General features: G+C 41.0%; 1 protein-coding gene across 2 annotated transcripts in view; it reads right to left on the reverse strand.

Annotated features, from left to right (window-relative positions):
• Positions 1-17,215, reverse strand: part of EMB1974 (NHL domain-containing protein) — a 92,047-nt gene that overhangs the window by 51,582 nt on the left and 23,250 nt on the right. For both annotated transcript variants that reach the window (XM_088890725.1, XM_010242813.3), the window contains exon 6: positions 6,237-6,330. In XM_088890725.1, coding sequence (XP_088746851.1) covers positions 6,237-6,330 — 94 coding nt within the window. The remainder of the gene's footprint in view (positions 1-6,236; positions 6,331-17,215) is intronic.

A 17,215-nucleotide genomic window follows, 5' to 3' on the forward strand; every position in this document is an offset into this window, starting at 1 on the left:
ACAGGTGAGACATTGCATAAGCAATCAGAATTCCATTATAAACATGGATGAATTAGTTTCTTGTCACTTCATTGCACAGCATCAAAACATTGATCTGCAATGACCATAATGGAGTTAAACATATACAGAAGCCTCCTAATCAACTCTATACTATATCATCTCCCTTAGAAAAGGCAATGTAGTCCCCTTATCCAGAGTAGTAGTTGTTTTTCAAGCCAGTGGGGCCCATTATCCAGCAAATGGTGCCCATAGCTGCCTCTAAACGGATGAAGGATACATTTCACATCTAAGTTGCACTTGAAGAAACTCAAGTGCAAACTACACTTGAATCCACCGGTTGAGTGGTCCCCCCTGTTAGACAGTCTATGCCCTCTTAGCTCCAATCAGATTGATGTACACATACATTTATTGTAAATGAATAAAAGTGCATTATTGTTTCATGTTGATATTGGTATGTTTCTGTGAAATTACCCCTTAAATTGGACACTTATGAGACTCGTATTAGTTTAGAATGTTCTTAGCCGTTGGATAGACTTGGGGAGTTTATCCTGCCAAAGCTAACACTGATGTGCGGCCAAAGAAGTTGGGCCAGCTTGTCTCAGCTGCTAAGGTTAGACCCAAAGCACATGTAGTGTGTGTTTGGTTGAAACATTGAACCCGGACCATTTTCCAGTTATGCCCTAGACCTTGGAGATTGATGGGCAAAATTGGAAAGTTACACATAACCCCTAAACTTGATTATGGTACTGCACTAGGTGTTGGATTGAGTTGTCTTTGATATGCCAATCAGTGAGATCCATTGAGGGTCAAAACCTAAGTATGTTAGGGCAGTCTAAGAATTCACTTGAGTGGGTGATCATAGTGATAGGATTGGCCCCTTTGTCGGACAAAGTGAATGATAGGGCTTACACTCTCTCGAATGGAAACCTAAACCGACAGTAGATTTCAACTGTGCTTGAGATTTAGTTTTGCAAAATATATTTATATGATATATATCACGTTTAAGTTTATCAATTTTGTTTCTGATTTTTGCTAGGACCAAAAACACTAAAAGATACGTGGACAGATTAGTCAAAGAAGCCTTGATTAAAGTCAGCCTACCACCCTTTGATAGGTAATTCTTCTTCCATGTGGCCAGTCTTTTTTCACACTTTTCTATCACCAGATCCCAGAAGCTTTCACTTCTAGGGTTTCATCCCAGGGCATCCCCAAATAAAGAATAGGCCAATTTTCAACTTTGCACCCTAGAGCTTCCTTGAAGTTTTCCAACAAAGTTTTCCCACTAAACTGCTTTCTGAGAAATTCACTTTAAGTCCTGGCACCATTTCAAAGTATGTTAGAATCCGCTTCAGATTTTTTATTATCTCCAAATCAACATCCAAGAAAAGGAGAATATCATCAGCAAAAAGTAGATGGGAGAATTGAATTGCTTCTCTGCCTACTTCAAAGCCCTTCAGCAAATTTAAACGTTTTGCTCTCTCAAAGAAACAGCTTAACACATCAACAACTAGGGTGAATAATAAGTGGGAGAGTGGACATCCTTGTCCAAGGCCCCGTCTAGCCTTAAAATAGCCTTTAGGCTCTCTATTCACCAATACCGAAAACCAGGCAGAACAAATACAACCTTTTATCCACCGCACCCATCTAGGGCCAAAACCTTTTACTTGCAGAATCTCTAGGAGGCAATTCCAATTAACTTTGTCCTATGCCTTTTCTAAGTCAATTTTCACTACAACTCCCGAGAGCCGAGATGTTTTTTTTTTTTGTCTTCTTTCTTCCAAGTATTCGTCGGCCACTAGAATACTGTCCACTATTTGTCTCCCTTTCACAAATGCAAATTGATTTTTGGAAATTAGATCCCCCAAGACCTCTTTCAGCCTATTCGCCATACCTTGGCCAAAATTTTGTATATGCTTCCAACCAAACTTATGGGACAAAACTCTTTTACTTCCAAGATGCCTTCTTTTTTTGGAATTAGAGCTATAAAAGTTGAGTTGTTTCCCTTGTTTATTATGGTTGAATAGTAGAAATCATTAAACACCTCCATTAAGTCCAATTTGATTGTGTCCCAGCCAGGTTGAAAGAAGAACATGTGGAAGCCATCTGGCCCAGGAGCACGATCCCCATCCATACTATCAATAGCCACCTTAATCTCTTGTTCCTCAAAATCCTTCTCTAACCAGGTCTTCTTCTCCTCTGATAAGGTGTGGCCATCCAAAGAAGTCAGGAAGTGTTTTCTTGGAGAAACCATAAAAAAACTTCTTTGAAATGCTTCGAAATGTTCTCTGCAATTTCCATTTGATCGTCAACATCTCTATGTCCAACCTTCAATTTGGAAATGTAATTTTTCCTGTGTCTCCCTAAGGCATAGCTGTGGAAAAATTTTGAGTTGTCGTCCCCTACATTCAACCATTTAATTTTGGATCTTTGTCTCCAAAAAATTTCTTCTCTCCTAATTATCTTTTCCCAATCAGTCTTTAGTGCCTCTCTTTTCCTGAAATCTTCAATGTCTAGAGTCCCATTCTACTCCTTTAAGTGTAGATCACTTAAAGTCATAATTAACTTGTTTTATCTTCTGTCCACTTTTTAAATTCCTCTCTTCCCCAAATCTTCAACTTCCTTTTCAAATATTTCAATTTCTGCAAGAAGCGAAACCCAGCCCAACCTTCCACCCCACATTCCTCCCACCAAAAAGTCACCTTTTGATGAGAATCCTTGTGATAAATCCACACCTTCTCGACTCTAAAAGGGGTTTTCCCTTTTTTCAAAACCTCATTTTGCAAGATGACCGGCCAATGGTCTAATGTGCATCAAGAGCTTAAGGCCTGAATAAAGTCAAGGAAATGTTCCTCCTATTCGTTTGTTATCAAAAATCTGTCTAATCTGCTGCAAATGGCTCTTTCTTGCAAGTTAGATCATCTGAATTTCCAAATGTAGAGAGGAAGATCTCGGAGATTGTGCCTAGCAATGAACTTTGAGAAATCCTTCATACTTCTGGTCAACCTTCTGTTGTTTGAGTTCTCCCTGCAAAACCTTGTGGTGTTTAAATCTCCCCCAATACACCAAGAAAATTCTTCAAACTAATGAATTGAGTCTAGCTCATCCCACACTGTAGAAATTTCAGTAGGAGAGTTGGACCCATAAACTCCTGTTAGGATCCAATTGAAACCATCTGAAACACATCTGAAAAGAATTGATAGTGTAATCCCCTTTGTCAATTTCCAGGCCTGTCACAGTCTCTTCTCTCCACATGATGATGATACCTCCTGCAATCCCAGTAGTTGGCAAGACTGCCCATTTTCTCCCTCTGATTCCCCAGATAGCTTTAATGCGCTTTCTTTCTATCCACTACTTCCCTTTTTGTTTCCTGAAGGATTACAATGTCCGGATTTTTCCTGATTAAGGTGTCTTTGACCATGCTTCTTTTTAACTACCCTCCCAGTCCCCTAACATTCCAGTTCAAGATCTTCATTTGTTCAGCCCCGTGGTCTTGCCCTTACCGTGTCTACTGTGTCACCCTGACCAAGCCTACCCACACAGAAAGTTTCGGTGAAAGAGGACTTGTATTTGGGGAGTTCTGTTCTCCTCTCTAGGGCGGCAGTTTCTGGAAAAGTGCACACATCAGGTTGGTGAATCCCATCTGCTGTTCTCTCAATTTGTTTTTTTTTTCTTCTTGGACCCCAGATTTGATCCCGCCCTAGGGCTTTCCTACTTCTTAATTGTTTTTTTGAAGTGCTAAATCAGTTCTGGGGTGATTCCATCCCTCTCCTCAGTCTGACAGTCCTGAGACACTACTGAGTTGGACTGTCAACACTAGAAATCTGTTCTGCCTTTTTTCATTGGAGGATTTCAAGTCCTCTATGGGAAGAAATATTCCTGTGGACTGTACTAGTGAAGTTGGGTGATTTTACATATCCTCTGAATCGATTTTCCCTTGTTTGAGCCTTCTCTTCAAATATTCTTCTACTTCTTTCTTTCCAAAGTTCCTAACAGACAAAAAAAAATGCAGCTCCAGTCAATCTTTGCCTTGAAATTCCCTTTACCTTTGATTACTTGGAGAAAATCTCCTCCATTGGATTAGGAGACCACCTGCCAGACATGAAGAGCCTAAAGAATAAGCCCCAAATGAACATAGAGAAAAGGCACTCAACAAGCAAATGATAGACATTCTCCTCTGCATTCTCACAAAGATAGCATCTACTAGCAAGGTGAAAACCTCTATTTTGAAGATGGTTTAATGTCAAAATGATATTCAACGCCACTAACCAAGCAAAATCTTCCACCCTTGGGGGGACATGGTTTCCCTAGATGCCTTTCGGTTCTAAACTTTCTCCATGATACAACATTACCACCCACCAAGGTATAATCGAGGTTTAAAGTATTGGGATACATATCCTCTCCTCGGGGCCCTAGCCTATTTATAGAATCGGGGAACCAGGCTATGCACATGGGCATGTATATACTAGAACCTTCTCTACCTTAACCAACATGCAGGAGAAAAATCCTGTCTTTTTCTCCCCAGTAGACATGTGTCCTGTGTACCACAATGCTGTTAGACCAGTGATTTCAAAGGTGAGCTTAGGTGCACAGGCGAGGCGCATTCGAGGCACAGCACTTTCAAAAGGTGCGTACTTGGTGTGCCGTAGGCATGCGCCTAGTGCACCTTGCGCTTCAGCCCAAGCACGCACCCTTTGAAAATTTCTGCATTTTTTCTGTTTTTTTATGCTTAGCAGCTACCCGTATTTGCCAATGTTGCTCCTTCATTCATCCTAATAAAAGATATTTTTAAAAGACAAAGTTATAAAACCTTATTGTAATAGGGATTAAGAAGTTAAGACCCTGATATGGACTTGTTTGGTCTTGCCTCGAGGGGCTTGGTACAAAGGCGGCTCGTAGAATCAGAAACATATAATTTTTAGCATCACATTAGCTATTTGAAATAATGGCTCAGTTTGGAAAGAGTACAAAAACAAAAATGTACAATACAAATACATACAAAATAATACAAAACACAAGGTTTTGCACTCTACATATTTGTATTTGTACTCTTTCCAAACTGAGCCAATGCAATTGGGAAAAAAAAAGAGATTAAGAGTCTACATGCTTGAATATTTTTGATATGTTATGATTGATTTTATTTTTAAATTTTCATTTTAAATATGTTTTACATGTTATGTTTATGTATTTTAATTTATATAATAGGTTTTTACATTTATTTTAAAATTTAAGTTATATTTTAATTAATAGTGTTTATATTTTGCACTTTTTGAATTTTTTTAGCATTTTTTGAATTTTTTTGGAATTTTTTTGCATTTTGGCACCTTGCTTCAAAAAGGCGCACGCCTTGCATTGTGCCTTACGCCTTGGGTGCAAAATGGCCCTTGCGCTTTTAAAACAGTGTTAGACCACATTCTTGGGGGCCACTTAGAAGATAACGTGTGTCCACACGGTCATCCGGTACAACCAATCGTGGTTTCTCAAAGGCAGTCATGTGTCTCCCCCCAAGTGCACTCCCATAGGCTGAGGTCTTAATTCAAGCCTCGTATGAGACTGGCTGATCACAAGGTCAAGACTATTTATCAATTCTAGCTGGATCTCACTCACTAGTGAGGCCTTGTTGTGTTTGCAAGACCCTCAACCCATGAGATCCTTTCTCACTGGATCTCACTTGGTCTTGCAAGATCATGTTTTTCCCCTATTGCCATGACCCCACGAGCCCCACCAGATCCAGCCAAGCTGTCTTTCCATGATGTCAAGGTTCCCATGAGGCACTTACTTTATTCAGTGATATCATCCTCACCTCATGCTCCCCATCAATGCCTCACTCTCAAATCCTTAGATATATATCCACTCTTTCACACCTCTCCACAATTTCCAACAAGACTTTATGATTTCTTAGGTCTTCTACCCCTATATACTCAAATAAAATAAGTGTCACCACAAATTGCAGATGACAATCTTATTTTCTCTTGCCACCTTAAGGTAAGTTTCAGCCCTTCAAATTTAGGCTGCAAGGTAAGTGAAGGACATCAAACAATTTTTTCTCCAATTTTTAGTTGGGCCTAGATAGCTCAAAAATAACTTTGAATATTATCCATTTTGTGTCCAACATCAATTCATCTATTGTTTAAAACCTTATGCTAGAAAAGTTCAACTCATTCCAAAAAGTAAAACCAAAAAAGAAAACAAAAATAAATCATGCTAGTACCACTGCTGAAATTACAGAATCAACATACCTTTGATAATTGTTCCTACATCTGCACTCTTTTCATGACAAATTAAAGGGCCCTTGAAGGCTTTAAATAGAAGGTAGCATGCCCCATTTTTTATCTAGACACATCAAAACATTTAGTTACATGAGAACAAAGATTAATCTTATATTAACAAACTCCAATAATACAAAAAAATTACAGTTAAATCCTAAGCAGATTAATATATCCATATCACTTCCTCTGATGTTAGATCGAAGGCATTAATGGAGATCAGTGGCAAGAATTTTTCTTCTGCACATGTTGTTTTCCCTTTTGATGTCTATTCACTTCTTGTCATGGACCACATGTTAGCTGTCTTGCAAGCTAACATTGTGGAGTATCTTATTGGATTTCTCCCACCAGACCCCAAGCACAAGACATGATCGTCTTAATAAATTGCTTTCTACTCATGAATAAATAGTCATAATTAGTTCTATAATACAAGCAAATGAATATACAGTTGCATCTTACAACAAAAACAACCCTGACTCCTATCTACATTTTTTTTAATTAACTGGCTCCTTTTTGTATTATTAAGGGGAGGAATTGAATCTATCAGAAGGGTTTTGGCCTTATGGGTCTGAGATTCACATCTCTCCATGCTGAGATCAGTCTTCCGGATGGAACATTAGTCTGTATTTATACATTAGTTATAAAAACAATCCAATCTGAAACTAATCCTCAGAGAACAGGTGCTAGTGGGTCTAGTTCCAACCCAAATAACTTGTGCAGCAGTCCTGCAAGGCTGCAACAAAACCATCTTCTCCAGGTTTGTTTGATTTTAATTTTACGAATGCTAATGAACCTTCTTTGGTTGTAACAGATACTTTCCAAACCCAACCGATGCCTGTCACACTCCAGCAAGATGTTGTAAGGGTAGTGGAGGAGAATCCTGAAGGAAGAAATGAAGGGACCAATTATAGGGGAACTGGGTGAAAGAATTTGGGAATTGGTCTGTGAATCCTTTGAGGATCTTACAAGAAAGGAGATAACAGATGGAAATATTGAGGAAGATAAGGAATTACAAGAGGGGAGCCAGAGGAAAGAGAAAGAAGAAGATGAGGGGATGGGGTTTGGGAAGAAACCAATGGATGAAGTGGCAGGAGAGCTGGGCCTAAAACTTAAAGAGGTAGAAAATGTGAAAGTCTATGCCAAAAAGAAATGGAAAAAAGGAGAAGGATTGGCAAAGAAAGAGGAAGCTGACAGAGGTTTAAAGATTAAAATCAGATGTTGCCACATATTTAGAGTTTAGTGCCAGGGGGAGAGAAGGAAAGGTGCCAAGTAAGGGCTGACAGATTAGGGGTGGCTTTTAGAAGTGTTGCCATGAAGTTAATAAGTTGGAATGCTAGGAAAAGAAGGGGCGATAAAAGATTTGATCAGAAAAGAAAATCCGAACATAGTGTTGCTTCATGAAAGAAAGATTGGGATAGGAGGTGGGTGAGAAGTGTATAGAGTTCTACAGGATTAGGTTGGTCTTTTTCACCTTTGTGGGGGGCATCAGGGGGTATAGTGACAATGTGGAGACAAGAGGTAGTGGAGCCACTAGAAGAACTAATAGGTCATTTCACTGTCTAAATTTGAGAGGGTGGGAGAAGAGTTTACTTGGGTAATGACGAATGTCTTACTGATATTGTCACTATAGATATGGAGAAAGAGGTGAAATGTGGGAAGAGCTCACTGATAATTAGGGGTATGTGGGAGGGTTCATGGTGCTTAGGTGGTGATTTTAACGTGATTAGATTTACAAATGAAACCAATAATCCCACTCAAGTGATCAAACTAGTATGAGGAAGTTCAATGAGTTTATTAATGAGTATGAGCTGTCAGAATTACCCCTCCAGCAGACTGTCTACACTTGGTCCAATCTAAAATCCCCCCCAAGGTTTTCTAAGTTGGATAGGTTCATCTTTAATTCTGAGTGGAGAAACCACTGGATAGGGTTGTCGGCTAGAGACTTGCCAAGAGTCACCTCAGACCATTGGCTGATCAACATTGGATCTAAGGACTTTGTGAGTGGGTCCAAACCTTTTAGATTTGAAAATATGTGGCAGGTTAGAGAATGGTGGAATGAAGAAGTGGTGGGAGTTCATTGAAAGGGAGTCAAATTCCAATAGGAAAGTCCAAAGATCAAAAGAAAAAATTAAAACAGTGGAATAGGGAGCATTTTGGAGAGTGGAGGAAAGGAAATTAAGCATTATATCCCAAATTGAATATATGGATGAGAAAGGACAGGGTTTGCTATCGGAAGAAGAAAGGAACTCAAGGTGGTCCCTAAAAAAGGAGTTGGAAGAGGTAGTCCTTAGAAAAGAGATGTGTTGGAGACAAAAATCAAGACATCAATGGATCAGAGAGGGGGATGGCAATACTGAGTTCTTCCATGCAGTTGGTAATGGAAGGAGGAGAAAGAACCTTGTGGAGAAGCTAGGGGTCAATGGTGAAATGGTGCAAAATCAAGATGAGATTGCCAATGTCTTTATGAGTCACTTTAAGGCAGTCTACAAGCAGCAGGTGGATGTAGGGTTTAGAGTGGAAGGGTTAGAGTGGCCAAGATTGAACCTTGATCTAGCAAGTTGGCTGGAAAGGAACTTTGATTTGGAAGAGATAAGGGGGGTTGTGTTCTCTATGGACAGGTCTAAGGCACTAGGACTAGACGGTTTCACTATGACCTTCTATCAAGATTGTTGGGACATTGTCAAATCAGATTTGTGGACAGTTTTTGAGGAGTTTGCGGAAGGACATTTTATCAGCCCAGGGATCAACTCCACCATTGAGGCCTTGATACCCAAAAAGGGATATGCAATCCAACCGAGAGATTTTAGAACCAATAGCCTAGCGACCAATATTTATAAGATTTTGGCTAAAGTTTTATCCCTGAGGCTGCAACAAGCTCTACCCAATCTAATTAGCCAACACAAAGGGGATTCATTCAAGGAAGACAAATCACAGATCATATTTTAGTAGCAAATGAATGTGTGGAGGACTTCAAGAGAAGGGGAGAGAAAAGTTTTGTGTGTAAATTGGATTTGGAAAAAGCTTATGATATGGTAGATCGGCCCTTCTTGTTGGATTCTTTGAGAAGTTACAGGTTTGGAGAGAGGTGGTGTGCTTGGATTGAAGGTTGCCTGAAAACCTACCATTATTTGATTATAGTTAATGGAGTTGTTAGGGATTTCTTTCCAGCCTCTAGAGGCTTGAGACAAGGGGATCCTCTCTCTCTCCTTTCCTCTTTACTTTGATAGCGGATGTGTTTAGTAGGCTTATTTCGAGAGCTGATAGGCTGGGCTTGATCAGAGGTTGGAGGGTAGGTAGAGAGGGTACAATGGTAACACATGCATTTTGCGGATGACACAATCATCTTCTATGAGATTGGAGATCCATAAAGACAAGAAAGTTTAAACGAGTGATAAAGCTGTTTGAATGTGTTGCGAAGTTGAAGATCAATTTTGAAAAGAGTTGTGTGGTGGAGTTGAATTTAGAGCAAGAGGAGTTGAGCCAAGTAACAAAGTCCTTAGGTTGCCTTACCTCTAGCTAGCCTTTGACATATTTGGGAATGCCATTAGGAGATAATCCAAGGGAAGGTAGATTTTGGAATCCGATTGTAGAAAAGTGCACAACGAAGGAGGTCTTTTGTAGTGTGGATGAGAAATTGGGATACCACTGTGGCAGGGACCAATCCACACCACAATCTATAGCTGTTCTGAACTGTGGACAGACTATGTGGACTGGACCAGTCCACACCCACAATGGTGTTCTGTGGGTGTGGTGTGGACTCCACACCACTGGGTATGTGCTAGAATTAACATTAAAATTAACATTCAAAATTATTATTTTATTGATAAAAACATTAAAAATTATTATTTTAAAATTTAAAAATTAATATTTAAAAAATTAAGCATCGCTAAGCTTGTGCTTGCAATGCCCAGCAGTGGAGGAGCAGCGGTGGAGGAGCGGCAGTGGAGAACTTCCAAGGGTAAAAAAGAAAGAAAAGTATGTAGGGTAGATGTACTGTATCAAAATAGAGTGAAAATATTGTGGACCAACCACAGCCACGAGATATATGCGTTACCAAGATTTTGGGTTGTGGACGAGGCCGGTCCACGATATATTGTGGATCATTCCCATCCACAATCAACCAAACATCGTGGCCATCCCGTGGTGTGGACCGAAACAGGCCATCCACGAGATGACCATGGTTTCAAACACCACCGAAGTTGGCATTTGGAAAAGAAACTACATCTCCCTTGGAGGTCGTATCACGTTAATAAAGGCTGCTTTAGCAAATCTTCCAGTTTACTTTCTCTTGGTCTTTAGAATGCCCCAAGGAAGGTTGTAAAGGTAGAGAAAATTATGAGGGATTTCTTGTGGGAGCCAAAGGAAGGAAGGAAGGAAGGATCATGTGGTTAGGTGGGAACTAGTATACAGAAGTAAGGAGCAAGGGGTTTGGTTTTAGATAATTTAAGAAGAACACAAGTTTGTTGGATAAATGGCTATGGAGGTGGCCTCTGGATAGGGAAAGAGTCTAGCACAAAGTCGTAAAAAGTGTTCATGGTGTGGCAGGTAATGGTTAGGATGCTGGTGCATCTCGGCAGGCTACACTCAACTCACCTTGGAAGGCTATCCATAGTATTCTTCCTCTTTTCTTGAACCTAATCAGGTATGACACTTGTACTAGAGATAAGGTTTTGTTTTGGAAGGACGTTCGGGTTGGTAACTCTTCCCTTAAGGACTTTTCCCCTTCTTTGTATTCCCTTGTGTATTAAAAATGAGCCAATTCAGAGGTTTACATCCTTCTCTGTTTCCTTTGGTCTAAACTAGAATTTGGGCTTTAGGAGAGATTTAAGGGATTTTGAGCTTGACCAGGTTGCCTTGCACCTTAAAACTTGTAGAGAACATTGATGTGGGCCCCACAGCTGTGGTCCCACTCTGTCCGTAGGGTAGAATGTATCTAGTCACAGCTGTGGTCAATTTGTAATTCTGTTATTCCTAGTTGCTATTTATTTTTCAGTTTTATATTGTTTGTTATGTGTTAGCAGTTATGATGTAAACACCAAGGGCAGATATGTCCTTTCATGTAACTAGCATAACATATATATATTAAATTAAAGTGGCGGCGGCAGAATATTGACATTCTGTTCTCCTCAAAATCTGTGTTCTACTGCTCTCTCACCACTCTTTCTTCTACTTCTTCTTCACTTTCTCTTCTCATCGAATCTGAAACTTCTTAGTGATCAAGACTGATAGCAGTCTTGAACACCTACATGGTATCAGAGCGAAGTTAGGGTTTCTCATGTGAGCCTAATACCAGCCGACCACATGAGAATCTCCTAGGACTGGAAGCTGAAAAGGAGGAGTTCGCAGACTGATTCTTGGAGATCGCCAGAGGTGCTAGCAGCTATTGGAAACTTGCTAGGGTTGCAAAGTGTTGGTGGTCAGGAAGGATCAGAGAAGACTAGGGTTCGGGTAACCCTAGAAGGCAGCGAACAATTTTTCCTTGTAAGTTGTTTACTTTCTAAGAGAAGTTCTATCAGAGAAGATAGGTTGGACCTATCTGGAGGGGAAGGCCGAACCATTCTAGGTTTTTTCTCTCTTCGATTCACTAGGGTTTTACAGCAAACCCTGGACCGAACTGTCTCAACTGTGTTTCTCTCCACTCTAGGGTTTGAAAGTGATCTTGCGGCAAGCCCTAGTGTTTGACTGAACCCTGTGATCTACCTAGAGCTACCCTTAAGTTTATTGGTAGGTCTGATCAGATTCTAGGGTTTCTTATTAACCCAACTGCAAGCCTATCTATACAGTTCTGTTTGGGTTGTGCAACTGAATTGCTTACTTAAGGACTGATTAAGCCCTACTGCAAGCATACCATGTTTTTTTTAAGCTGTTCTCAGAGTCCTAAGGGGTTAGAGCTCTACGAACAGCTACTGCTGTGTTGGCTAGTTGGTTTCAGATCAGAATTATCTCAGTTTTGTGCACATACACTGAGAATACAGATCAGGCCTATACTGTTTTGATTGAGATTAGAAGTTCAAGTGCTGTTTTGAGACTTGACAGAAATGGAGTTTAAAAATCAGGCAGAAGGCAGCCTTGGGAACATCAGTTATGGTAGTGTTTCTGAGATGGGTGGTCAAATTACGACCGTAAAGTTTGATGGATCAAACTATTTGGAATGGGCCCAATCAGCCATGATGGCTATTGGTGGAAGAGGTAAATTAGGGTACCTCTTGGGAGACATGAAAGAACCTCCCAAGGGAGACCCGACATATACCAAGTGGATGCAAGAAAACTACTTGATTATGACATGGTTGTGTAATTCTATGCAACCTCATATTAGCCAGAATTATTTGTGGGCAAAGACAGCTAAAGAGATATGGGATGTTATGAAAGAAACTTATTCCCAACCACTTAATGTTGCCAGAGCATATGAATTGAAATGTGAAGTGAAAAATCTTAGACAAGGAGAGAGACCGGTTTCAATATATTTCTCTACCTTGCAGTCCCTATGGCGTGAGATTGATCACTTAGAGACTCTTGAGTGGGAGAGTCCCAGAGATGCATAAATATATAGAAAGCAAGTTGAGACAAACCGGGTATTTGAGTTTCTGGCAGGCTTAAATTCAGATTATGATATTGTCCGGCAACAGATTTTGACTAGAGACAGTGTGACTCTCTCTCAGGCATACTCATTTGTACACAGTGAAGAGACCAGAAGGAAGGTTATGATGCAACCTTAGCCACCCACACCAGCCTTTGTAGCGGTTACACCCAAATCAGGGGGTGATTCAGAGAAGGACAGGAGGAAGGAAGACAAGAAGGATGTGGTATGTGAACATTGTAAGAAGCCCAAACATACAAAAGAGACATGTTGGAAACTGCATCCTCACTTGGTTCCTACGAAGTTGAGAAACAAGAAGGGCACTGCTCATGTAGCCGTGAACACTGATTCAGCATCCTCATCTGGCACAAAAGGAACATCTTTGGAGACCTTAGCTGCAGTTCGAGCTGCCCTAATACAGCTAGAAAAGGAAGTTGGAAATTCAGCTCAACCTCCATCAGCCCCTGCCACATCTGCCTTCGCCCATTCAGGTACTCGAGCTTCAGCCTATCATGCCTCAGCTCCAGGTACTACTGAACCTTGTTGGGTAATAGACTCAGGTGCATCTGATCACATGACTAGCTTGCCTTCAATGTTTACTACTTACCATTTGTCTTCTGGTAGGGATAAGTATCTATTGTTGATGGCTCCCTGGTTCCTATTTCTAGGAAGGGTGACATCAAGCTTTCGGATACTATCTCCCTGTCATCTGTCTTGCATGTTCCTAAGTTTGATACTAACCTTCTTTCAGTCAGTAAAATTACCAAGCATATGAACTTCTCAATAACCTTCTTCCCTGACCGATGTGTTTTTCAGGACTTGGAGACGCAGAAGGTGATTGGGACTAGCCGTGAGGCGAATGGGATCTATCTGCTCGGGGAGCGGTTCTGTCAGGGAGAGTCAGTTGAGAAGATGTCTTTTGTTTCTCAGAGTGTGAGTCCGGTTATGCTTTGGCATAACCAATTAGGTCATTTGTCTTTTCGATCTTTATAGAGTTTGTTTCCTGCTTTATTTGAGTCTATTGAGTTGTCTCAGTTACGGTGTGAAAGTTGTGAGTTTGCTAAGCATTGTAGAAAGCCTTATTTATTAAGTAATAAAAGGAGTGATAATTCTTTTGATATTGTGCATATTGACGTTTGGGGGCCTTATCATATCCCTTCCATGGGTAGGTACAGATATTTTTTGTTATTTGTTGATGACCATACCCGTTTTTCTTGGGTTTATCTCATGCGTTCACAAGATGAGGTACCTTCCCTGACCCAAAATTTTCACCAAATGATCCTAACGCAGTTTGATGCCAAGATCAAAGTTCTCAGATCTGATAACGCAAAGGAATATTTTGCTAAATCATTGACATCTTATCTTCTTCATCATGGGGTTATCCACCAGAGATCTTGCCCTCATACACCTCAGCAGAATGGAGTTGCCGAAAGGAAGAATAGGCACATTTTGGAAGTGGCTAGAAGCCTCATGTTTACTTCCAATGTTCCTATTCGCTTCTGGGGTGATGCTATCCTCACGACGGTATACCTTATTAATCGAGTTCCTTCCAGGTCCTTGATATGCGATCTCCTTTTTTCCTCCTACACCCACGTGAGGACTTGTTTTCTATTCCTCTTAAGACATTCGGTTGTACTTGCTTTGTTCAGCTTCTCGGACCCCATCACTCCAAATTCGAACCCAAAGCCTCCAAATACATCTTCCTTGGTTATGCACAAACTCAAAAGGGTTATTGCTGCTATGATCCTGTCTCCGGGAGGAAATTTGTCTCCATGGATGTCACTTTCTTTGAGGGGACACCCTATTATCCTCGGGTTTCCCCTCAAGGGGAGAGCAGTGAGAATGGGGGTTTGAGTTCTTGTCTTCAGGGGGAGAGCAGTGAGAGTGGGCCAGTTCCTTTACCTATTCCATTGGGTGATGAGAGCTACAATGGTGAGGGTAGTCAGAGGGATCAGGAGTTGAGGGAGAGCTGCAATGGTGAGGGTGGTCAGAGGGATCAGGAGTTGCGGGTTTATCACAGGCGGTGTAGGCAAGTTGATCATGATCATCAGTAGTCCAGGCCAGCTCCAATCTCATCTGCAGCTCCAGGTCCAGATACTAGAGTCCTAGAGCCCACAAAGACTTCCCCTACAGATGATCTTGACCTTCTGATTGCAGTCCGTAAAGGGAAACGACATTGTACCACATCCACAGCCCACTGTATTTCCCATTTTTTATCCTATGATCGCCTATCTCCTACCTACAGGTCCTACCTTAGTTCCATTTCCAATGTCCCTATTCCAAGAACAGTGCAAGAAGCCCTATCCGTCCCTGAATGGAAAGATGCAATGCAAGTTGAGATGGATGCCCTGTTGAAAAACAACACCTGGGAGGTAGTTGATTTGCCCAAAGGAAAGAAACCAGTTGGATGCAGATGGGTATTTACGGTGAAGCATAATGCAGATGGATCTATTGAGAGGTATAAAGCTCGGTTAGTTGCAAGAGGGTTTACACAGACTTATGGCATAGATTACTTGGAGACCTTTGCATCGGTAGCCAAGATGACTACTATTCGAGTCCTATTGTCCCTTGCAGCAAGTCACACTTGGCCTTTATACCAAATGGACATGAAAAATGCCTTTCTGAATGGAGATCTGTAGGAAGAAGTTTACATGTGTTTGCCTCCTGGATTCTATGATGCAGAAATAGGTAAGAAGGTCTGCCGGCTCAACAAGGCTTTGTATGGTTTGAAACAGTCACCTAGGGCTTGGTTCGATAGATTCAGACTAGCTCTTGTGAAGTTTTGTTATGTACAGGCCCAGTCAGATCATACCCTTTTCATCAAGAGGGTGGAGTCCTCTTTGACACTACTGGCAGTATATGTTGATGATATTGTGGTCACAGGGAATGATAGCCATGAGATTGACTCTCTTAAAAAGCTTCTTCATCAAGAATTTGAGGTGAAGGACCTTGGTGTACTCCGGTATTTTTTGGGTATTGAGGTTGCCAGATCCAAACAAGAGATCTTTATTTCTCAGAGGAAATATGTCCTAGACCTGTTGGCAGAAACTAGAAAATTAGGTGTCAAGCCTGCAGATACACCAATTGAACAGAACCACATGATTAGTGCCGAGAGTGGGGAGATTCTTGAAGACAAAGTTATGTTCCAGCAATTGATAGGAAAGCTCCTCTATCTCTGCCTCACTCGGCCAGATATTACTTATGTTGTTAGTGTTGTCAGTCAGTGCATGCATTCTCCTAGAACCATGCATCTTCTTGCGGCAGAAAGAATCTTAGCCTACTTGAAGAGATGCCCAGGTAGGGGTATACTATTCAAGAACAACAATCACATGAAGGTGGAGGTCTATACAGATGCTGATTGGGCTGGGAGTGTTGATGACAGAAGGTCTACCTCAGGATATTGTGCCCTTGTGGGAGGAAATCTTGTCTCCTAAAGAAGTAAGAAACAAAGTGTTGTCTCCTGATCAAGTCCTGAAGCAGAATACAGGTCCATGGCCAACGGAGTGGCTGAAATCCTATGGCTAAGATCTCTACATGAGGAGTTGGGTATTGAGTATGAGAAGCCCCTGATGTTGTACTGTGATAATCAAGCCGCCATTAATATAGCACATAATCCAGTACAGCATGACAGAACCAAACACATTGAAGTTGACCGCCACTTTGTACAAGAGAGGGTCTCGTCTCAAGAAGTATGCCTCCCTTACATCACATCCAGTATGCAACTAGCAGACATCCTCACTAAAGCCGTATCAAGAAAGAAGCTAGAAGCGGATCTATCCAAGTTGGGAATGATGAACATATACTCCCAACTTGAGGGGGGGTGTAGAGAACATTGATGTGGGCCCCACAGCTGTGGTCCCACTCTGCCTGTAGGGTAGAATGTATCTAGTCACAGCTGTGGTCAATTTGTTATTCTATTATTCCTAGTTGCTATTTATTTTTCAGTTTTATATTGTTTGTTATGTGTTAGCAGTTATGATGTAAACACCAAGGGCAGATATGTCCTTTCATGTAACTAGCATAACATATATATATTAAATTAAAGTGGTGGCGGCAGAATATTGACATTCTGTTCTTCTCCTCAAAATTTGTGTTCTACTGCTCTCTCACCACTCTTTCTTCTACTTCTTCTTCACTTTCTCTTCTCATCGAATCTGAAACTTCTTAGTGATCAAGACTGATAGCAGTCTTGAACACCTACAAAACTCTTGAACCTATTTGTTTGGACCCCTCCTCTTCTAATTGCCACATTTGGTTGCCTAATTCCCTAGGTTCCTTCTCCTATGTCTCTATGCTCAAATCCTAATCCTCAACTATTTCATAGCAAGGAGGTTTGGCCCAACCCTATCCCTCCAAAAGTGGGAGCCCTCTGTTG

The sequence above is a fragment of the Nelumbo nucifera genome, chromosome 1 (genome assembly GCF_055504915.1).
Source record: "Nelumbo nucifera cultivar China Antique chromosome 1, China Antique-T2T, whole genome shotgun sequence".
NCBI classification, from domain to species: Eukaryota; Viridiplantae; Streptophyta; class Magnoliopsida; order Proteales; family Nelumbonaceae; genus Nelumbo; species Nelumbo nucifera.